Source organism: Antrostomus carolinensis, unplaced genomic scaffold, assembly GCF_000700745.2.
Source record: "Antrostomus carolinensis isolate BGI_N321 unplaced genomic scaffold, ASM70074v2 scaffold9363, whole genome shotgun sequence".
Taxonomy (NCBI): Eukaryota; Metazoa; Chordata; class Aves; order Caprimulgiformes; family Caprimulgidae; genus Antrostomus; species Antrostomus carolinensis.
Window position 1 is genome coordinate 32,669 of NW_010307246.1, and position 24,016 is coordinate 56,684.

Genomic DNA, 24,016 nt, shown 5'->3' on the forward strand with positions numbered 1-24,016 from the left:
TTACGAAAAGCAACAATCAGGGTCAAATCCACCTTGCCTAACATTTATTAGTATAAACAGAGATTGCCAGCCTCTTTAGTCCTTTGTGCTCAGTGGAGAGCAGTAGGCGCAATTATCTCAGACTGCTACTTCAGGCTGAGATGATCTTTGTGCTCAGTGGAGAGCAGTAGGCACAATTCCTCTGGCTTATCTCAGACTGCTACTTCAGGCTGAGATGAATCCGAACAAAGGTTAGCACAGCTTGCTCAGCTCACAAAGTTTGTACTGAAAATAAAGCCACTGTGTCAGATGAATTCCACCCATAGAATCTAAACTGGCATCACTGAAGCTAATTTATAGCAGCTGAGGATCTTACAGTACCAGAGTTTTCATTCATTATGATAGTACTATTGAGAAAATGACCCAATGTCTGTGTCTGAACATGTTATGAATACTTAGGTGGTTTGAAGGCCATTTTCTTGTGGGTTTTTCATACCAAACAAACAAACAAACAAAAACCCAAACAAAAAACACACTCTGGAGTTCCAGCTTCACCAAATGTTCCTGACATTCTTGTACTTTATTTGGTTGTGTCTTGAAACCTTTTCACTACTTTCTGCTGGATGTCTATAGAGATGCAGATTATCTGTTATTGCCTGATGATTCAAGTAATTCAGTTTCAAAGCACAGGAAAACAAAAAAAGAAAATGTCAAAGTCTGGCAGACGCTTTCACAACACATTTATTAATTTTTTTTTTTTTTTTTGCTGCTGTCTCACATCATCATTTTAGTTTCTCTATTTAAAGTAGTTCATAGGTTTTGTTCTCATTTGTGCAAAACTTGGCTTTGGAGTATAAACCTTTTCTGGTCTCCTTATTGCTCCCATCATATATAAAGATTCGAGTAACTCACCTCAAAGCACAGTGGGTCCTGCCACGGTTCCTTGCATGGTGGAGAAGAGCCTGAAGTACCCCGGCTGTGAGCCTGAAGAGTCATCACACTGCTCTGAGCCCTGCACACAGCCAACCAGAGGGACATGCTGGGGGAGAGAACAAGGCTTCACCCAGCACCTACACTGGGTGTCTTACTGGAGGCAGCAGAAAAGTTTATTTTTTCATTCAGAAGCCATAACTTCAGCGTACTGGAACAGGCTGCCCAGGGAGGTTGTGGAGTCTCCTTCTCTGGAGACATTCAAGACCCACCTGGACGCCTTCCTGTGTGATCTCATTTAGGTTCCTGCTCTGGCAGGGGGATTGGACTGGATGATCTTTTGAGGTCCCTTCCAATCCCTAATATTCTGTGATTCTGTGATTCTGTGTGATTCTGTACCTTAGCTCTCTGTTACAAATCAAGAGAGCAGAAAGGTTTGTGAAAAACTGATTAGTTTTTATTTATTGGTCGAGCAGAAAAATAAGACTCAAAAAAGTCATCACAGGTCAATTTGAAGTAAGTTTGTGGCTTTTTTTGTCTTTGTTCTTATTTGTTGTTTTGTTGGGGTTTTTTCCTTTTTCTAGGAGAGGTGTTTCTTTTTAAAGTCTTGACTGAAGTTTGAGAACAAAATCAAAATCTACTGTGGTAAAAAAAAAAAAAAAAAAAAATATTTTTCTCATCTTCAAGTGATTCTTTTTCCTGAATTAATTGAACACAACTGCTTTCAGCCCTATCCAAAAAAATTTCAAAAGGAATTGTCTTTTCAAAATAAAAAAAATATTAAAAACTATTTTAAAAATATCATGTTCTACTTGAACAAAACAAATTGCAAAAATCAGTGAAAAATGTCCAAAATATCCTGGCTCCACCCAGAAATCTCAGGTCTGGTTAAAGAGGTTCCCACTGCAATCCTTCACCCAATTAGTACACTTAGAGTAAGGGAGACCAAAACAAACCCTTAACTCATCACCAAATGTAGTCTGATGTCCATGAGGTCACTGCCTACTCATTGATGCTTGCAGTCTGCAACATGAAAGGCAGAAGCTATTCATCCAGGGCCACCTCAAAGCTTCTCAGCAACATAGGCAAAGCTGAGCTGTGCTAGTGCAAGATGAAAAGAGGCCAAGGCCAGGCTGGGCTGTTTTTGCAGTAGGAATGGGATAGGTAGGAAGCAAAAGCTGGAGGAGACCTGGCATGCCAATCTTCTCGCTTCTCCTGTCTCTGAGGAAATGGCAGGGTCAGGAAGGGTTTTCTCTCTCCCCAGTAGCACCACTTTCTGACACACATTAACCCCTCCTTTAGAGGCAACAATGGGAAGCCAGATAACAACTTCAACCACTACCTACAACCAGCTGGAAAACAGAGCGTGTGGGTGACTTTCTAGTATGTTGGCATTTTAAATATGGAAGGAGGCAAGGACAGCAATGGGCTGCATATAAACACCAAAGCTCTCAGAGGTCACTCTTCCATCTCTTTATTCAAGCAAACACACATCCACACAACCTCACTTTGCCTTTTATGTGCTGTTAGAGCACCAGCCTCAGAGTACATGGGACCTTAGTTTTCTTCCTGATGAGTTCCAACTCTCTACATGCAGAGAAATAACCAAAACATAGAATCATAGAATTGTAGTGGTTGGAAAAGGTCACTGAGTCCAACCATAAACCTAACACTACCAAGTCTACCTCTACACCATGTCCCTAAGCACCTCATGTACCTGTCTTTTAAATACCTCCAGGGATAATGACTCCACCACCTCCCTGGGCAGCCTGTTCCAATGCTTGACTACCTTTCTGGTGAAGAAGTTTTTCCTAATATCCAATCTAAACCTCCCCTGGCACAACTTTCCTCTCATTCTATTGCTTGTTACCTGGGAAAAGAGACTGACTCCCACTTCTCTACAACTTTCTTTCAGGTAGTTGTAGAAAACAATAAGGTCTGCCCTCAGGCACATTTTCTCCAGACTAAACAACCCCAGCTCCTCACAAGCCTTGTTCTCCAGGCCCTTCACCAGCTTCGCTGGTGGCAGTTTATGATCGACCCACTAGATGACTAGATGACCTTCAAAGGTTCCTTCCAACCCAAGTTACTCTATGATTCTGTGAAACAGACCAAGCAACAGCATTTCATGTCATCCCCATTGGCATGTCAGCACCAGTTGTAGCTGCTTTTACTCTTACATTAATGCATTTGTGTTGGCCACTGCTAGAGATGAGTAAACAGCCACTGGCTCCTAAATGGCAACATCTGCTGCTATCTTGTCTGATTATAATGAAGTATCTCCAATTTATGGGGACTACTGAATCTGGCAGGACAGACAACCCAAAATCTTCAAACTTTCCCCTTTACTAATGAAGAGTCCCAGAACCTCTTTTTCAAGACCAAATAGTCAAATCCTGTCTTTGAAGAAAGATGACAGCTCCCTGAAGCTACTTAGTAACTTCCCATTGTGGCTCTAAACCACTTAATTTTCCCCAAACCCAGACTCTTAATCAATCGTATTATATATTATAAACATCAACCAACATAATCAGAACCAAGATAGAATACATTCTTTGCACATTTCCCCCTTAGCAAGCACTGTCAAAGCTGAGACAATAATATTCTGCTAATTTGCCAATAATTTACACAGACACCACTAAAACGTGCTTAATCCTCAAAGAGATTCAGTCGCTTGACTCCAGATTTCAAAGAAAAGCATGCAAATGCAGCAATAAAATGCATTCCGTTTAATCAAGTGAACACATAACAGACTGATTCACATTGTTTTATGGCATCAAATAACAGTTTCTGATGTGATCCCATGTGGGAGAAAAGGGGGGAGGTTGCTCTAAGTATATTTTGGCAGAATACTAGAAGAGGTCACAGACAGCTGATTTCTTAATGAAGTGTTAAAGGATTCCAAAATTTGCCTCTTAAGGGAAAATTGAAACTTCTCCTCTCTACTATATCTTTAACAAAAAGAAAATAGCATAAGTCAGCTAAAATATGCCAAGTTTAACTTACTTAATTGTTGGAAAACATTATTTTCTTATTTTAAGGTAAATAAAGCCTATGGTATTGGTTTGTATCCTACTGCGTTAGCAGTGCACCAGATATGCTATTAGATTGCCTGGAAGAATTTTGAACAATATCATGACAAACCACTTGGAAGCAGAGCTGAGAAAGGTCATACAGCAAAGTCTATTCAAGTCAACAAAAAAATGCCACTATCATCTGCTTTATTGGGAAAATAAAAGGGAAGAGAACTAAACAAACCCTCTGCGGTATTAAGTAAAATTAAATGTAGTTCATAAAAATTAAGGTATTTTGACGTTACAGAGATATTGGTCCAGTGATTCAAGGAATTATGTTCTGGAGAATGAACTGTAATTATGCCTTGGAAAACACTGGAGAAAGAAGGGAAAAAAATAAAGGAGATGTAGACAAATACAGTTTGATGACAGTGAAAAGCTCTAGCCACCACTGCAGACCTGCAATGTTCAGGAAAGGCTGCGGTTCCACCAAACATCTCAAGTCCAAAATTTCAAATATATTATCACTTTATTTTATGAATGCCCATCAGATATATATCTTTGATGCTACAGCACACTAGTTGAATAAAAATCAACAACATAAAAACCCTCTTCAGAAAAGATCCAAGAAGTGAAATCCCAAAGCCATAACCATTTACTCCGTGAGCTTATCATCTTTGACAACCATATATAAATGACATCATAACAACAAATACAATGTACAATAATAAGTGTGCAATGGTACAAAATATACAAAAAGGAATGTGTATTTAATATACATTCAACAATACCCCATAAAAATCTTTGTTGGGAAAGTGAAGTGCCTTTTCAAGAACAACAAAAAATGTATGCCACTTCAGTTAAGATGCCTGAAGTATCTCCCATCAAAGGAGTAAAGCCTGTGTTCTTTGACTGGAGATATAAAATAACTGAGCTGAATTTTCCCTAAAGAAAAAAATCTAAACTTCATAAAATTTTGTCCACATCTAGAGTATAATAAAATATTTAGAGTGCAGAAAATTCAGTTTAATTTAAATTTTACTTTAAAAGTGGGCCATCTTTTTTGATAGATACAGCTCAGTCATATAAAATCAAAAATCTATATTCCTTATAGTAAAAAGACCATTCCTGCCCATGTGTCTTTTCTGGTTTTGATGCATTCCACAATTCACATAATTTTGCTACAATGGAAATACAAGTCTGACCAGTGGTCAGTACAAGAATTGTACCTCATTTTCTCCTGGTTCTATACAAATCTTGTATAATTTTACTCAAATATTTTTTGCCTAAGTTTCAGATTCCTTTGAGTTCAATCTCAATGGGAATTTCAGGAAATTATTACAGTGGATATTATGAAAATCACATGCCTATAATGTGGTTGATTTTATTAAAAAGTCCACCTAGCCTCCAGTTTTCAAGGCACTATTTTGTGCCCTTCTTCCAAAGCAGGTACTTGCATTGACAGCAGAACATATTCAGATGCTGAGCTGCACAAGTAGGTAACCCATGCTCAGCTCTGCTGGGCATCCATCCTTGTTCCTTGCTTGGATAGAGGAATAAAGGTGGCTGAGTATTTTTAATAAGCCTCCCAACTGACAAAGCTGATCCCTCGTTTCCACAAGTAGAGATTGTTGCTTTACCTCCAGAGTTCAGGCTTTGTTGGTTTGCAGCCCAGGGAAAGGTGACACACTGGCAGCCTGACAGAAGGTTCTGAAACTGCCAACAACCTCTTTTGAAAGGACAAGCTTCCACAGAGAGGGACAAGTGCAACTTGCACTATAGGTATCACTTTCCTTCTCTTTATAGAGTTTGAGCCTGCTACTGCCTATAAACTCATGGGCTGAGACCTACAACTCATATAACAGCAGTTAACACATTTAAATTTAATAGCACCAGGTTTTACCCCAACCCTGACGGCCATGACACAGGCATCAGAATGGGTTCAACTTGCAGGTGCAACACCATGCCTCTTGTATTAGAGGCCAACACAGACCATCCAGCCCTTCAAAGCATTAAAATCAACAGTATTTTGCAAAGTTCAAAACTCACCTGAGGCTCATTCCAAGTACCATTCATAATTTTGATTTTAAGAGAGACTGAAGACAACACACAACCTTTGCAGGAGGTTTCAGGCCTCTCTGAAAATCACATCCTATGAATATGCGTAGAAGGAGTGATAGGAAATGAAAGGTACCTATAAACCATATGGCATGCCTGAGCAATGCCCAGGTGAATGCAAAAAATTCATGTTATTTGCAGTATGTATATCTCTTCCTGAGTTGAATTTCATTCCCAGTACGGAATCCAAGTGTCTGCTTTCTTTTTTGGCAAGATACTCAATCACATGGTAAGGCAATCCAATTTTCTGGTTTGCTTCCTGTCTTCTTTCCTCCTAAATGGCCAAGCATTTCTCACCAAGATCACCACTACAATGTGTGCCAGAATATGTTTAAAATATGGTCCTGTAAAAATAGAAATTAGGTTTGTTTCTTTGAAGGCAGCATTAATTCTTCATATATTCTGGGATCTTGAAGATTTCAGCTGAACAGATTCAAAATTATCTTCCTTTTCCTGCAATGGAAAAGACAGGTTCCCATCAACTGTGATTCCTCAAATTCACTCCCACAGTTACTAAAGCCACTTCTCTTAGTATCTCCACAGCAGTCTTTATCAAAGACTTCACTATATTTCTACCACAGCAATGATTCTTTGTTGTTTAATAACACAGTTTGAGCCTTTATTATTAAATAACACTACTAAATCTGTAAAAAATAGCAAAATCAGCAAAATTATGCCATATATATTGTTCATGTTCCTTACTTTAGAGGGTAGAGGAAAGTTTGTATTTCATACTCATAGTATAGGACAGGTAGTTAGAGCTGGGGGAATTGCAAGGTAATCGTATCTATGGTTATCATTACTTATTAATTAAAGTGTTTGGAGCAAATGCTGTAAAAGTGAACACCACTGCTTCACTCTTGGATTCCCATCCCAACTCCTCCTCTGGGAGACCCACAGGACAAAAAGAGTCTACAAGCCCTCTGCCATCTTAAAAATCAGTGCTGGAGGGTTGAGTTTTCTTTCTGTTTTTATTTGCTGGGTGACAGCCTGCAGGCATCAGGGTGAGAAGTGTGGACCTACACATTACTGCGTGTGTGAACAACCCAACGGATCATCCAGAAACAATGAATGAAGGAGCACTAATAAAACTACTCACTAGAAAATGCTGGTTCTTCCTTTGTGTACCTACCTTTTATACTTATTGATGTACACAAACAGTTTGGAAACAATGTTAAACTAACCTCATGATCTGATCTTTAAAATAAGGACAACCTAGTGCAGACATGACAAAAAGTAGGGGAGAAAACCATCCTACACTAGCCTACTGCAGAGTATACATTCCTCATTCTGAAGGACCTGGTGTTACGCTGGAGACAGCAGGTGGACCTAGAATAGCCTCCAATCTGAAGCAGTTTCATAATCCTTTAACTTCTAAATTCTCATTAAAAATAGCAGTCATTTTTTTCTGCATTACAGGTCTAGCCCTGAATTCCTTGGGTACTCAAAACTGCTAATAGCTTCATGAGATGTCTTGCTTCATTAAGAAATGCCATTGCCTGAAGTTTAAACATATAGTTAGGATACTGCAGATTTTCCTTTATCTCTCAGTTTATATTTCTCCTCATTTTCTCCCGTTTTCTTCCACATATTTCACATGCATATGCAGCAGGAGATTAATTTCCTCAGCTTTTGCATAAATGAAAACTAATGTGTATAACATTTGTTTTGGAGAAATATATATTAAATTCCAGTTATCTGCAGGGATACAGGACACAGATTTCAGTAAGTTAATGAGGTACTGAAAGCTGAGCTTGCCAGCTATGATTATCTAGCAGGAAAAAAGGAACCAGCTTAGAAATATCTGACAGGCTTGTTTAAAAAGGAGAGAATACTCAGGGAGTCTGCTACAATGGATATAGGAAGTTTAAAATACTCTTTTTGAGTCCAAAGAGGCATTCAAGTGGTCTGAATACAAAAGCACTAAAGCTTATTTTATAGAGGGGAAAAAAAAAGAAACAAAACTAAACAAAACACCACACTTTTCCCATGCTCTCGTCTGTACTTCTAATCAGGAAGGAACCAGTGGTTGGTGCTGCAAATGGAGTCAGCAAAGCTTTTACAGTTATCAGGCATCCAGCTAAACATGACCTTCACCAGCAGCACTGGTCATTATAGTGAGCCACAGCCAGCCAAACCATTTCAGGGACAAAAAACCCACATCCTCAGTACTTCAAAGTCAATCCCTGTAGGATTTAAAATGGAATCAACTTCCATTTTTGCAACACCACCACAAAGTTTGATGTGTTTTTATTTTATGTACTTTTTCAATATTCTTAATATTGAATTAAGAATTAATATTGAATTTCCGCCCCCTTCCACAAGGAACTATATTGATTTTCCAAGACAAATAGTCAGGCTAGGGTCAAGGGGAAGTTCCATGTATTAGCTGTGTAACAGCAACATCTCCTATGAGGGAAACCTGGGGAGCAGACAGCATGGAAAGAGGACAGCAGTCTAACAAAAAAAGTAAAACAAAGAGAAGAGAAAAATAAGGTAAAAGAAAGGAGGCACACCTTATTTTAATTACATTGCACTCAGTCACAGAAAGGAAAAATAAAGGAATACAAGGAAAAAAATCTCAAAATTCATTATTCTGAAATATTATTGGGACAAGAAACAAGAGTGACTTTTTAAAATATTTTTTTATTTTAAAATTTAAGAAACCTTCCTATTCTGAAACAACCCATTTCAGCAAAACTGTTTGAAAGGGAAAATGTCATCCACCTTTATCATAACAGATGCCCCAGCTGGACTCCCTTAAAGACAACACTGCCCTTCCCATTGACTTCAAGGCACTTGGAATAAGACCAATGCTCTTGTGGGATCTACCATGATGGTCCTCTGTTACTCCTCTCAGAGATGTTCAAAGGACACCAAAGACTTTTGTTCTATGAATTCAGACATGCAACAACCCACATCAGATGTGCTATAGAAAAAATGCTTTTTGCTATTGCTTCCCACTGAAATGGAGAAGGCTGCTGTACTGGGTAGCAGGTTGTAGCTGATGCCTTCTCTTCAACTGAATCCTACAGTACTTAAAATTATGGTTCTCAAGTCAGCCATGAAGCCAGGTCGGGTGAGGTGTAAGCAGCTGGTCAGTGGCTACGTTCCCAATGTTAATTTTCTGTATCTATAATAGCTGTGTTTGCCTCAGCAATGGAGGTGTCTGGTAGGAATCCAGGAAGTGAGGTTCACCCCACCATTAACTGCTCTTCTTAGGTATCACCCATACAATAACAAATGCTACTGAAACCTCTCTGCAGAAGAGGGAGCATTTCCTCAACACCCTGCAACATTTTTTACCATTATCCATACTGTGGATTTCAGCAGATCAGCTACGGACTGGGTGATGTGTGCGTGGGAGGCTGCGCAAAGCACTGTGCAAATCAGCATCACAGCCTCATCATGTCCAGTAATAAATAAAGGTAATAATTATTTTTATTATTAATAGTAGCAATTACTACTCACCTTCGTTGCCAAGGACTTGAGCTTCCCCAGCAGTGACTGTTTATTTGAATATACTATTTCTTCTTCGTTATCTTCTCCTTCCATTATAGCACAGCTGTCAGCAGCTGGCAGCTCACATTCTTTTGAGTTCGCTGTCATCACTAATTTGGAATATTTATACTCCAGCCTGAAGAGATAAAGCCAGACAGGCATATTATTTGTTTTTTATATAAATGTCCCATATTCAAGGTTTTTGTCAGTTAGATTATCTGCAGTCCTTATACATAGTTACTTCTGAGGTATTTACTGTAAACAAGATACTTTCCAATCATTAAAAACATGTAACCAAAACAGCAGTAACAATACATCGAGCTCCTGCTCTCCAGATTAGTCCTCTACCCTTATAAAGGGTCACATTTTCCCAAAAAACCACAAGCAGGTCGAGAGGATTTCCTGCATGAAGAAGTGCAAACTATGTGTTGGTTGGGGCAACAGCAGGTCTGACTTCAGTCTATGTCAGAATCTGCATCACACTCTGTCCAAGGAGGCTATGGGGGAGAGGAGAGATGTGTAACAGTGTGTTGTAGGGGGCAGCAAGAGGTGGGAACCATGATATTGAAGTCCAGATTTGGTGAAAGTGGACAAAATCCCACGGAGGTGGAATCACTTTTTGGAAGTTTATGGCATGAGATTTGGGAAGCAGAGGACAATGGGGATGAGGAACAGTCAGTTCAGTCTGAGAAGCAGGGATCTTTCAGGTGTGTACCAGATATGTCTTACTAAAATACACCTAAGCAATATATAGTCAATAACCTTATTTTAATCCAGCTGAAAGGGATTAATAAAACTGAAGATATATCCTTTTGGTCTTCAGACCTTGAGAAAGCCACATTGTTTCAGGATCTAATGTCAGCTTCAAACTCTGAGGGGTAAAAAAGACCATTCCTGTTGGGAAATTATGCCATGACAAATTACTGTGGATTTTCTATACTTTCCTCACTAGTATTTTTGAGAGCCACTGTTGGCAGAAGAAACCTCAACTTGGTGGATTAACAGACTGATCCAACATGGAATTTCTCATCAACATTGTCATAAGGTCAGATCCATGAACCATCTTTCTGTTCACTACATCAAGCTTTTAGCTTACTTTCACATGGAACACAATTTGCAGTACTTACTTCTGGTTCTTCTTCCAAAAATAGCAGGTCAAGGCTATGAGCAGAACAGCTGTGAAAGCACCAACACCAGCTCCAACTTTTAGCCAAAAATCTACTGTTTCACAAGTGCTGGTCCTTTTTTCTGGTAAGGGAACCCCCTTAATGCAATGCTTCGGCTCATTCCATACATATAAGGTTTCCTTTGAAATGGAAGACAGAAAATATCAAAAAGTGAGCTGGTTGTAGGAAAGAGCTATTTAGAATTGAAGAAAACAGGAAAGGTTAGAAAAGGTTCTTTTCAATGAAAGCAAAGCAAAACAAATACTTCAGGTTTTCAGACTCTAAGTGGAGTCATATTGTCCCTTTGATTATGTCTGCAGGTTCAGACATGACAAAAGGATCTCCTCTTCCATACTGCTCTTCTCCTGGCACAATAGAGGTTGGACAGCGATTGTGAATGTGTTGTGCCTGCATTGGAGCTGTTGATCAGAACAGTTCTGAACCTGTGAAAGGACTTACTAATACCTGACTAGAGAAGGCAGCAGCAAAAAAATTGCACGCAAGGAAGAACGAATTTCTGAACTGAAATTCTGAATCTTTTCTTAGTCTACCCTTGATGTTTAAGGCTATGAAAGTTCTTTGGACACTCCATCCTTACCCAAATAACTTGCCTGCATGTCTGAATGCACAGAGAGTTCAGGTCCCTACCCATAGAGCTAGCCAGACACAAGCTAGTTCTCCTCCAGGAACCATACTGCCATTGGCACAAATATTCCTAAATCTCAACACTGCACCTCACCAATAAGGCTTGTACCTAGCTAGCTCAGAGCCTGGGCTGAGATCTACCAACTCTACCTTACATATTGACTTGCACACAGAATTTCAACAGAGTCCAAGTTGTAACCAAATGAACCCATATGACTTGGAGATACGGGTCCTGTACCTGAAATCCTTTTTTGCATGCTCCCTCAATCTCGTGGTAGTCTTGCTCTGTGCAGAGAGGACAAGCTTCCGCACTTTCCCATATGAAGTAGAAAGTGCATCCATCACAGGTGCCAGCAGGGCATGAGCTAGGAGAAAAGCAGAGCTTAGTTAACATTTATGAAAAACTCCAGGGTTTGCATCCTTACACTACATTCTGCTGCTGGAGATCCGTAACGGTAAGTACGACAAATGGGTAAACATCCATCAAGTCAGCAGATGGAAAAAACTGGGGCAAGAACTTTTCCCCGTTTGTAAAATGCCTTCTCAAGTGAAAACAGATGTTGGGCTGTCAAAGGTCTAAAATAACAGTTCAGTTCCTGGCAGTGAGTGCTATTCATGCACTTAAATCTTTCCTCTTAAAATCAAGAGGAAAGAAAGAAAGAAGCAAGTCTTGAAGACCAGCAGAACTGCTCCAGTGTTTCATCAGCATGGGCTAGCCCAACATGTGTCTCTATCACTCTTCTCCTGCACTGGGTGACTGTTCCACATGAATGCTGCTATCTGGTTCCTGCTGTTGTTCTAACGATGTCTGGGTGATTTTGTCCGTATGGAATGGACTTGTCCTGTCGTGGTTAATTACTAGGAGGATAGTCACAGAATCACCAGTTAATGAAGAGATAACAGCTTCTCTTAGTCTAAGAAAGACTAATGGCCCTATTTTGTATTCAGCCTGCGGAAGAAAGTTGCACTGGCAATGGCAGGACATTCACGCAGTTTTTGTTACTGACAATTACATCAGGTCTAACAGCAGCAGTAGCCAAAAGTCCATGCAAGAAGCTAGGTCACGTCAATGTGAAATACATCCAGAAAGAAAAATTTATTTCAAAGGGTTTTTTCCCCTATCATCTAGAAATCTGTTATCCTGACCTGAAGGACTGACAAATCCACAGCCCTAAAAGTCCATTCTGGCTTATCCTGATTTGAATATCTGATAACTGTCCCCTCTGTTTGTGGAACATTTTTTTCAATGTACATGACGAACATTGACAGGCCTTTCTCCCCAGCCTCTTTCATCTTATACTATAACTTCACATGATACTAAACACCACGACTGGAGGATCAAGGAGTTACACGCAGTATTATCTGACAGGTATCACATACCTCAGCGTTTGAAAATAGCTGTCTGTCTGCTGAGTTAATCAAAGGGGGTTAGGAAGGCAGAAGTCAACAAGAACTGAGATAAGGTACGTCTTGTCAGCTGTATGGCGTTTCTGTCCATGCTCGGACTTTTAAAAGCAGGGTAGGTTACTCCTCACTCACTACTGGTGCATTATCACAGCTCACATCATGTTTAACCTGCAATGCTAGAAGGACACCTGGAGGATTTTCACATGACAACTGATGGTGGCTTGTCACCCAGAATAATTTGTAGCCCGTCAGGTCCCTAAGAAACTGGGATAAACATCTCCAAAGGCATTCAAACATCAATTACTCATCCACCACCTGTGAAGTAGCTGCCCCTTTGCCTTCATTCAGGTGAGTACGGTTCACCTGTCCCAGGAGGGACATAGATCAAAGAGGATCCCACACTTCTCACACTGTTAACTTTTGGGAAGGGGACTTAACTTTTGGGAAGGAGGATGCTTGAGGAGGCAATCAGCAAATGTACGGTAACGTCCAGATGGACTAAGATGGGCCTTGACAGCCAAAAAATCAGATAATCAGAGTTGAGGGGAACTTCTGAAAAATCACAGGGTATTGCTGGAGAGTAATAGAATTTGTTTTTTGGTTTTTGTTTTTTTCCACAAGTTTTTGGGTGCAGAAATAAATAGAACTTTGGAAAACAGATTTTTTAAGTCACTTGAATCAGAGTGAAGGGAAAAAAAAGGGCAGGGAAATTGTACACAACCAGTACAAGGGGTCCAGGATACAAATTGAGCGATGAGACACATCAATAAATCCATATAGAACTTAAATCAGACAGATTCAGGGCTCACATAAGTATTGCAATAGCAGATTTCATCATTCCTAGGACAAGTTTCTCTTTTTAAAACAAAATCCTTTTGTTCACAGCCACTGCTGTAGATCACTACATTTGCTTTTGGTTTTAAGCTTGGAACAACCTGCCCAAGCTCTAACCTCTCTCACCAGACAGCCTAAATACACAGCAGTTGGTCTGCTGGGAGGTGACAGGCACACAGGCTCTTCATCTAGGAGAAACAAGTGAGACCTCCTGGGTGGCTGATGGCAGAGACAGAACTCATTGCTCTTAACTATAAAATTACTAATGTTTTGTAAAGGTTGCCTGAAGAGAAAAGGCTTTTAGGCAGTACTAGGATACAAATACTTAAATACCTGGGCACAGAAAGCTCTCCTTGGTCTGGTTTGTTGAGGTTGCATCTCATTGTCACAACAGTTGCACGGCCATTTTCACAGGAGGTTGTCACTGTTGAAGACCTAATGTCAAACACAAGGAGAAATGTAATCTGTTTCCATTACAGTAAATACACGTTGCTCTTTCATAGGCCTCTTGACTATTTGTGCAACTGCAATATTGAAGAAATGTCCTTTACCACTGTGCTTTTGCCTTCGTCAGACAGAAGAAAAAAAGAGGAGTAACAGAAGCAGTGTAGGTTTCACCACTTTATTTAAATCTCAAACTGGTCTGAGATGCTACTCAGGGAACTGTTCTGTTTTTCTACCTAGTTTGAATTCTGCTGAGCCAAGAAATAATCCTGCCCACAAAACACAATACAATGATTGAAAAAGAGAATCACAGGTGCTGTGGTTGGTGTGTTACTCTGAGGGAGAGTTTATGATAGTTCTCTCCTCATCCAGGAATCTGAGAACCACACTGTCCTGAAATAGCATAAGGCAAGGACGATTAAAAAAGTTGACCTTATTCCAACATGATAGACATTGTAAGCCAAGTTCATAACATACTCAAAGTAGGGTTAGTGGTGTGGGGTTCATTCTACAGAATCAGATACCTATGCTTCAAGTGTTGATATCCAAAGTGCTACAGCCAATTAAGATCTATCACTAAAGCCAACACCACACAGAGATCCAGTCAGTAGAACAAATATAGGTATGTGCCTTAAGATAAACTGAATAGCCCCATGGGCTCCAGTATCCAAGCTTAGAAACCCAGTTCACATGAAGACATCAGCATGTAGACATCTTAATTGAGGTGATCTTTGAGCTAATTCCTATCCAAGCTGAGGTATTCTTTTTGTGGAAGAAAGGGAAGAATAGGAAAAGCACACCAGTAACTGTGCAGGTTGAAACAATTATTTTTAAACCCCAATTAGATCAGTTTCATAACATCAAAGTAAATACAAATGAGTGTGAAATAGAATATGCAGCGAGAAGTGGACATATCAAAGCCATATATGAGAAATTATGGAAAGGAACATGACACTGGAAGTGGCACCTGGAAGAATCAAAGCTCTGGTATCACTCTCTACAGATCAAGTGTAATTAAGATTTTTGTAAACAGTATTTGCTGGTTTCATAAGATGTTCTTCAACATGCCAATCAGCCAGATACTGATTAAAGTGATAAAGATTAAAGTTGGATTAAAGACCTCCCCTCACAGTTTTAGTTTCCTTTAAAGAAATGAAGAAATATGGTGTACAAATAAACGGTATTTTTTACCTACTTGTAAAAGAAATGCACATCAGGTATTTTGCTTGGAGAAGGAGGAAACATATCTGTCTTAATGCTGATGTTTTCCAGCATTGTTTCAACCGTAGCTCCTAAAATTTGAGAAGAAAAGAAACAAGCTAAGAACAAATTTCTGAGGGGTTCACATACAACATTTTCTCAGTCTGAAAGATATGGTTCTTACTTAACAGCATGTAATGACTGTAATATACTTTATATACTTTCTTCTAGTCTAAACTTTGCAGATTTGTACGTTCCTTATACAGCCTGACTTCCTCATATAAACATAACAAAACAAAAAATTTAATAAAATACTACCAGTGTAAGTAAGTTTTAATTTTTTGTATGAATCCAAAGCAATCACGGGATATTACAAAATCATAAAACAATTTAGGTTGGGAAAAGAATGCTGAAGATATTTGATCCAATCAACTGCTCAAAGCATATGTCTTGAATATATAACCCTAACACATCATAACCACGTAACACCCCGAGCAATCTGCAGTACTGTGGGAGAAAAACTGAAAGATGCAATGACAAGATTCAGAAGGATTATGGAGTCATAGGCAAGTCCTGATGACACATTTTGGAACAATGATAGGCTGGTTACATAGGTCTGCATGGATTTTGGAGAAGAGTTGAAAAAGAGGAAAATTCAAGTAACCAAACTTCTTAGATATCCTTCCAACCCCATGAACCAAAGAAGACAGAAAATATCGATGCTGCACTGCAATGTCTAAGAAGAAGAGGAAGCTGTACAAATGGGACTGGCTGCATCCTTCTACTGAGGAGAAAAATTGCTAGACCAATAAGAAAAAGTGGTAGCAGCCAGAAACTGGTGGGAAGATAGGAAGGACTGAAGAAAATAAGTTTTCCATTTGTTCTTGCAACAGTTCAGACAGCCAAATTGAACTCTGAGGACTCTGAACTGATGGACATTACACCTGGGAGGGTGATTCACAGAGTTGGAAAATCCATATCTGCTTATAACTCTTTTAGGTAAATATAGTAGATGACAAAGGTGACAGTTTGCACTAGACACTACTACCTGGTGTAGGACAAGTCGGAGCCTGGGATCATGGAAGCACATGGATCAATGTGCTCAGTAACATTCCCCAGGAGGGTTAGCAGGTAAGGGATGGCTACAGAGCATCATATCAACAAAGAGAGCAAAACGAGCTGTGCGACAGCAGCCATGAGGAGCATGTGCAGAAAGATGTCAGGTTATTGTGGAGGAGGCTCCATTCTGAGAACATACGCTGGCATCAGGAAGGACAATCATTTCCTCCTGTCAAAGACATTGCATCTAACGTCAGGTAACTTAAATTTGGATTGCAACATAATGGACAGAGATTAGTTACTCACTAGACTGGAAGATGATAGCTCCTAGGGACTTTACTCTATTCAACAGAGGCAATGAGAGAATATTCCCATCCAATATGCTGTACTGTACAGATGGAATTTCAAAGTGCAGTTCCTCAAAAATAAGAATATTAGAACCAAAATCAAGGGTGGAAAAAAAAAAGTCATTCTTCAGAGGATATTAATTATATGGCTAAAAAGCCACAATGATTCTCTCAAGAATGACAACAGACTTGACTAAGAGTCCACCTTGGATCAGAACAGCAGTAAAAGAGCAATTCAAATAGAGACACTGGCACAAGCTTAATGGGAGGGGAATAGAGAACCAGATAAAAACAGAAGTTATGAGTTACAGAAAAATTATAATGGATGCTAAAGACTTCAGGGAAGAGCCTGTGTTTGACAGCACTAGAAAAATTAAAAGTTTGGAGCTTTTTTAGAAATACTAGAAATAAATTACATCTTATGGATAGGAAAGGCACACTTCAACCATTTTATAAAATGTAGCAACTGTGATAAAGAAAAGGCAGCAGAAGAGCTTGATATCTTTTATCTGTATTAGGAAAAAATCAGGACTATGTCCTTGCTTTCCAAGACAATAACTGAACACCTCATTCCTTCAGTGGCAGGAGAGGATATAGGCATCTACTTGGCATACACACCCATAAACTAGCAAACCCATCCCTAAGAGTGACCTTTAATAGAGCTTTTAATGAAATTAGGGAAATGTCAGAAGACTGATGGAGAGGGGATATGGTGAGGCAAAATAACAGAAATAGTAAGTGGAAGATGGGTTTCAGTTAACGGGTAGATACATAAACTGTGACAGTCAACACAAATTTGTGGAGAACAGCTCTTGTTGAACAACTCTGATTTCATTCCCTGAGTGCTGATGAATTTAGTTGCTAAAGAAAATTATGTATACTTATCAAGTATTTCACTAACTACCACATGAGATTCTAATTTAAAAGTTAGCAGTGCAATATCAATTAAGCACACACTTTGGATTAAAAATTGTTTAACTAACTAATTATAAAATTATCTGGCCATGGCAAATTGTCATCAAATGTGGTATATCTTCAGGCTTTTCTAGGCATTGATATTAGAGTCCCAAAATGCAGGAATCTACAAGTAACTATATAATTACTGTTGGTAAAGTGTGTAGATGAGACAAGATTAAGAGGAATGGGAATAAAATACTGAACAACTTGGTTCACTTGGTAAGCTGGTCCCAATCAAACTAAACATATCTTAGTGCAGACAAGTGCAGCAAGGGATGAAGATCAGACATCAGGAAGAGAGATTTTTCCATTGGAAGCTGTACCTCTGAAAAAGATCTAGAGTGGCCATCAGATCCAAGAAGTCATCATGAAATTTCATGAGTCTGGAGAAAGAAGGATTCAGGAATTCCATCCTTGCATGTAAATACCAATACATGGTATTGGTGTGATTTTTATTGCCATTACAGTGAATTAAATACTGGAATATTATTCCATTCTGATGCCCATACTTTAAGAAAATGTAATAACAAGTTACAGAGATTGCAGGAAGAGCCTCAGAAATTATTCAGATGCTTGACAGAAATACAAGATAACAAGAGATTTAGAAAAACTTGGTCTACTTAGTTTAGTAGAAGAGCAGACTGGGGAGGGTGTGATGATTCCAGTACACAAAATATTTCTCCAAAGAAGAAAATATGGGTGTGAAATGGAGAAAGAATAACAAGAAGCAAGAGCTGAAAACTGAAGCCAAGCAAATTCAAATAGGAAACAAATCTGCTTTAAAACAAAATACAGAGATGGTGTTTGACCAGTGGAAAAAAATACCAATGAGTGTGGCAAAGCTTTTCTTTCTGGCAGTCTCAGAAGTCCAGGTTGAATGCTCTTCTGAAGACATGCTTTTGTCAAACATGAGTTTCTGGGCTCAGTGCCAGGGAGAAAGTACAAACACGCAGTGCCTGTAATGGGTAGGTGAGCAGACAAAATGACTTCATTGTCTAATCTGGCCTCAGACTCTGGGAACTTGTGAGCCGGAGCAATGAAAGACTTAATGATGTGCATGGCCCCATGCTGCCCTAAACCTCCTCCTTCCTTGCCTAATTATGTCCCAGCACCAGCTTCTTCTTCTGAAATTGCCCGAGTTCGAACATGGCATGGGCAGAAACACTTGGAGTAATGTGACTGCTACAGCAATTGATCTTGCCCTGCATGAGGTGGGTAGGAAACATGAAAGAAAACCAGTGCTTTTTAACTACATTATCCAGATTTTTGTGCTGAAATTCTATGCACCATGGGACCCACCAGACCAAAAACAGAGTAGAGTGAATAACATTGGCATGGAAAAGAATGGGAGCAGCCCTTACTCTTCTCCTCCAGCCATCAGCTGAACTGAAAACAGCAGCAAAAAGCAATGGCATCTGTCCAGATCTGTTTCACAGCTCAGGAACAAAGTGGGACTGAAACGTGGGCTGCCCCTTCACTCTTTCAAACTCTTTCCCCAAGGTAATGCAGCACTGCTGAGCTGAGAAGGATTTACTCTGCAGTCATGATAACAACACGCAAAAGACAAACCATATACCTAAGAACCTGTCAGCAAGGCTGTTGGACTGCAGAGCCAGGGCTGTTCGGAAACCCTTGCTGTCCGACGGGATGATGGTGGACTGACAGACAAAAGCTCCCACAAAATTGGAAAACTCTTCTGATTCTGCAACCATGTCCTTCAGAGTAACATCTGTGATATTGTCAGTGCAAATAGCCACTTTCTTCCCCTGTGAAAAACCAGAAAAAATGGGGAAGCTGTTGGTTGTTGATAAGACATGAAAAAGTTTGGGAGAGATTGTAAAATTCCTGACTGCAAACTGGGTGAGTTTCATTACTGCACCTTAAAAACAACTTGATGTTTCTGTCATGAGAGGGACAAATTGCAACAACAAACTGTGCCATTGTGAAAGCTCTGATTAGAGCCTCATACAGACCCAGAAACATGAGGTCACCTCTGCTATGTGTCTTACTGGAAACCTGTGCTTCTTTGTTTATCTTGACAGCACAGTATTCACTTGCAGAGCATAATAAAATGGCTTGCAAAGGAAAGCTGTATTTCCCTTGCCTTTAAATAATGCACTGTAGATTGCCTCTTTATTTGGGATTTAATCCAGATAAAATATTTTCAAAGCACAAATACATGAAATCCCTAAACAGATATATAGCCTTCAAGGCTGCATTAATGTCACATGTCAAAACCAGTCCTAGAATCTCAGAGCAACAGCAATGAAAGACAAACCACCGTACTCAGTTGCCCTGACAAAATGCACTCAGGACTTAATCATACGGTTGGTAGTGTCATATCATCAGAGTAGTCTGGGAAAATGAAGACCAGATCCAGAGGGGAGAAAGCTTTTGTGGATCTACTTGTCAGCAGGTTGTTCTTAAACACACATTTAAGCCTAAAAGTATGCAAACCACTGTAAAGAAATGTGACTGCTCATTTGCCTCAACTCATGCAAACCCTTTGGTACTTAGGAAAGAGACTTCAGAACTTTACAGGGCTGGACATCAACATAAACTACATGCACTGGTCTTCATGGGACAATATACATCACTGGTACTGCTCCAAAACTCCAATTTATGTATGTGACAACATGCTCTGGTACAGTCCAAGCCCCAGACAGAAAAATCTTGACTAGGACAGAGACTGTTTGCACTCATGGACTAAACACATTTTCCCAACACTTTAAAAGGCTGCAATCAAAGTCAGCAACGGGCACCTTGGCCATGGGCAGAGAGCAGGGTGACCAGGAGCTCTGCTGATGGCAATATATCCAGCTAAGTCATGAGGGAAACATATGGAAAGAAATTGGCAACTGCAAAACTCAGACTCTTTGTTTGAGTTCCTTGGAGGCAGCACAAAAAGGTCAGGGTTGTGACCCAAGTGACTTGCAGGCACAAGAACTAAGAAAAGGTAGGAGTGTGACAGGGTTTTACTTCCAAGCATTACTTATGCCTAAAACACTGTCATCTCTGCTCTGGAAAATCACTGGACTGCTCAAAAGTCCTCTTGCACTGCTGAGCAAGATCCAGAGGAAAGTGTTTGCATGGTGTTGGTTACAGCTCAGTTGTAGGGGAGTCATCCTGTCTCAGTGTGATCCCACAGAGCATCAACACAGGCAGCAAATTGGTTAAACCACCCGACCCTCAACACAAGCTGAGCTCACCTCATTCCCACACAGGCTGATGTTAAAGAAGTGGAAGAACTTGGTCCCTCGGGAAGTGAAGCTGGGTCCGCTCATCAGCGAGCCCACCTGGCTGAGGTTGCTAAAATCGTAATTCAGGCTCTGGTTATCCTTGATGTACGACACCAGGCAGTCACTGAAGCAGGCAGAGTGGTCCTTCAGAGAAGGAGAGGCATCCATTAAAGAGCAGATATAGACCAGCAGCAAACTGTTCACCTGGGAGTTAAAGCAAGCAGGTGCAGACAGGACTGCTTTCCTTGTTAAGGATGGAGGGGAACTTTGTCCTATTCCTGTAATTCACCTTTCCCTTGGGAGAATTCCCATTCCTGTTTCAGTCCCTTGCAATCACATATCAGGACTTTAATGTTCCCTAAGCCTGGCCCTTCTGCTTTCTGCTGCATTAGCCAAGAAAATGCAGTTTCTTGCTTTGTTTTGTTGCAGGTGCTTTTAGGATCCCAATGTCCCAGCTTAAAGTCCTGTAGATAGACGAGAACATGGCCTCAGTTACACTTGCATCGTGCAAAGGAAACAAGAAATAGCTCAAGAAAAAGGGACAGGATACAAACCCAGCTGAACAAAGGCAGAATATGAAAAAATAGAATCACAGAATCATAGAATGATTTGGTTTGGAAGGAACCTTAAATCTCATCCAGTTCCAACCCCCCTGCCATCAGCAGGGACACCTTCCACTAGACCAGGTTGCTCAAAGCCTCATCCAACTTGGCCTTAAACACTTCCAGGGATGGGGCATCCACAACTTCCTTAGGCAACCTGTTCCACTGTCTGACCACCCTCACAGTAAAGAATTTCCTCCTAATATCTAATCTAAACCTCCCCTCTTTCAGCTTAAAGCCATTTCCTCTTTTTCTATCATTAAAATAGGAGCAGTTCTTCAAGTCCCTGTGCAGCTCCTTGACAAAGGATGCCACACATGATAAATGTTTATCTAGGACTAAGGGCAATTTCATATAGGAGGAATTTGTCACAGGTTTCTAAAGGCACAGAAAGATCATCCAGCTGAGGAAGTCCCTGAGTTTAAAACAGCAGGAGTCTGGGACAGTTCTAGATAGACGTAATGTAGATGTTTGCCCTGTTCTTACACTGTCCACAGTACAGCTTCTTGAAATCAACCTTTTTTTGAGCCAGTGTGGTCAATTTTATCTTATAATTAAATATTTAAAAGCAGAAATTAGACTAGGGAGATATTTGGAAGAGTGGGATCATTGGTTATAATTATACTCCAATGCTCACAAGGCAAAAACTCTTTAGTGTAAGAAAGCACTAAAACTAGCCCTTTGAGTAAGTTTTTATCCCAATAAACTCTGCCCATCACTCAGAGACACTCGCTTTCTCTACCTCGGTGCTCCTGCTGCCAGGTCCACACGGGATGCAGGCCTCCTTGCCGTAGACCTGGTGGATGGACAGGAAGGTGTTGGCCGGACACTCCTTGCACTGGCTGGTCTCCTTCTCGATGTAGTGTCCTGCTGGGCAGGGCACGCAGGATGAGCCAGACTGCTCAGAGCCCAGTGCACAGGCCTGGCAAGAAGAGGCAACTCCATCCACTGCATTGGTCACCGTGATGGAGTAGATCTTTGCCATGTCATTGATGAACTGTCTGCTCTGGAACAAGAGATGAGGAAACCACCCTGGTGCCTTTGTGCCATTGCATGTGGACACTAATCACAGCACAGTACACCAGGGCACTGATTCAGGGATCGATTTATTCACACACCTGTCTGTCAACATGGATGGCCCCCTCCCAAGGGACACTATATGGTGACAGCCACTCACCCTTTACAAGAAGCCCATGAGCTTCAATGGAGAGCAAGAGCTCTGGTGGTGAGTCTCCAGGGAAAGCTGTGCCGTAAAGCCCTGTACATAAAGGAGTACTTACATCTTGGCCCTCGTTTATTCTCTGAAAGGCCCAGGTGAAGGTGAAGGAAGCATTTTTGGAGATGATGTGAGTGTAGGATTGTTTCTCTTTACTTCTTTCCCACGATTCGACCACATTGGTATTTTTTCGATTAACATCCTATAAAACAGGCGTCATTATTTTTTTTTTCAAACAAAAGGTGTGGTCATACTACACTAAACACTGGTGTTTTATAATACAGAGATTAATATATATAAAGGACTTTGCAATTGAATTAAACATTTACCAAAGGAGAGCAAACATTTTTATTCTGTTTCCCATCACTGGCAATTTTTTAATTGAGTATGGGCATCTGCTCCACAAGATGCTGTAGTTCACACAACAGTTAAGTTCAAAGTCCTACAGCAGGTTACAAAAGCTATGACGACAGATTCAGTACAGTAGTTATTTCAGATTCCAAATTCTGGTTTTGTATAAAACACATAGGTACCAGAGCACAGAGAGAGGAAGGCCAAAATTCAAAGAAAAAATGTAGTTTACGCCATCATCAGATACCCACTTTGCTGGTGTCTTTAGTGAAACAGAACTGAGGCCAATAAGACAGTGTCAAAGTTTACACAAGAAAAACCTGTTCAATTTATGTTTATATTTCTTATTCTCCATCAGCTGTCAATATTCCAGGGAAAGATGCTTTTCCTTTAAAACAGATTTCTTTATATTATCACTAAAGGCAGATTGCTTTAAATTACCACCTAATTTCCACTTAATTTTCTTTAAATTAAAAATTCTCTTAAAGTAACACTAAACACAAAAAAAGAGAAGACCAGTGTGCTAGTTTTGGGTAGGATAGTTAATTTTCTTCATAGTAGCTGGTATGGGGCTATGTTTTGGATTTGTGCTGAAAACAGTGTTGATAATGCAGACATCTTGTCGTTCTTGCTGAGCAGTGCTTACACAGAGCCAAGGCCTTTTCTGCTCCTCACAGCACCCCACCAGCGAGTAGGAGACCCAGCTCTCTCAGCCTTTCCTCATAAGGCTCCACTCCCTTAATCATCTTGGTGGCCCTGTGCTGGACTCTCTCCAGCAGTTCCCTGTCCTTCCTGAACTGAGGGGCCCAGAACTGGACACAATATTCCAGATGTGGCCTCACCAGGGCAGAGTAGAGGGGGAGGAGAACCTCTCTCGACCTACTAACCACACCCCTTCTAATGCACCCCAGGATGCCATTGGCCTTCCTGGCCACGAGGGCACAGTGCTGGCTCATGGTCATCCTGCTGTCCACCAGGACTCCCAGATCCCTTTCCCCTTCACTGCT

General features: G+C 40.4%; 1 protein-coding gene across 1 annotated transcript in view; it reads right to left on the bottom strand.

Moving 5' to 3' along the window:
- Positions 1 to 5,838: 5,838 nt before the first annotated feature.
- Positions 5,839 to 24,016, bottom strand: part of ELAPOR2 (endosome-lysosome associated apoptosis and autophagy regulator family member 2) — a 50,181-nt gene continuing 32,003 nt past the window's right edge. Inside the window, exons 12-21 of the mRNA XM_010165361.1 lie at positions 22,723 to 22,860; positions 22,185 to 22,448; positions 20,811 to 20,984; positions 19,178 to 19,367; positions 15,234 to 15,330; positions 13,928 to 14,029; positions 11,592 to 11,718; positions 10,670 to 10,848; positions 9,513 to 9,678; positions 5,839 to 6,494 (exon numbers count right to left, since the gene is read on the bottom strand). Of these exons, the coding sequence (XP_010163663.1) occupies positions 6,435 to 6,494; positions 9,513 to 9,678; positions 10,670 to 10,848; positions 11,592 to 11,718; positions 13,928 to 14,029; positions 15,234 to 15,330; positions 19,178 to 19,367; positions 20,811 to 20,984; positions 22,185 to 22,448; positions 22,723 to 22,860 (1,497 nt within the window). The 3' untranslated portion in view covers positions 5,839 to 6,434. The remainder of the gene's footprint in view (positions 6,495 to 9,512; positions 9,679 to 10,669; positions 10,849 to 11,591; positions 11,719 to 13,927; positions 14,030 to 15,233; positions 15,331 to 19,177; positions 19,368 to 20,810; positions 20,985 to 22,184; positions 22,449 to 22,722; positions 22,861 to 24,016) is intronic.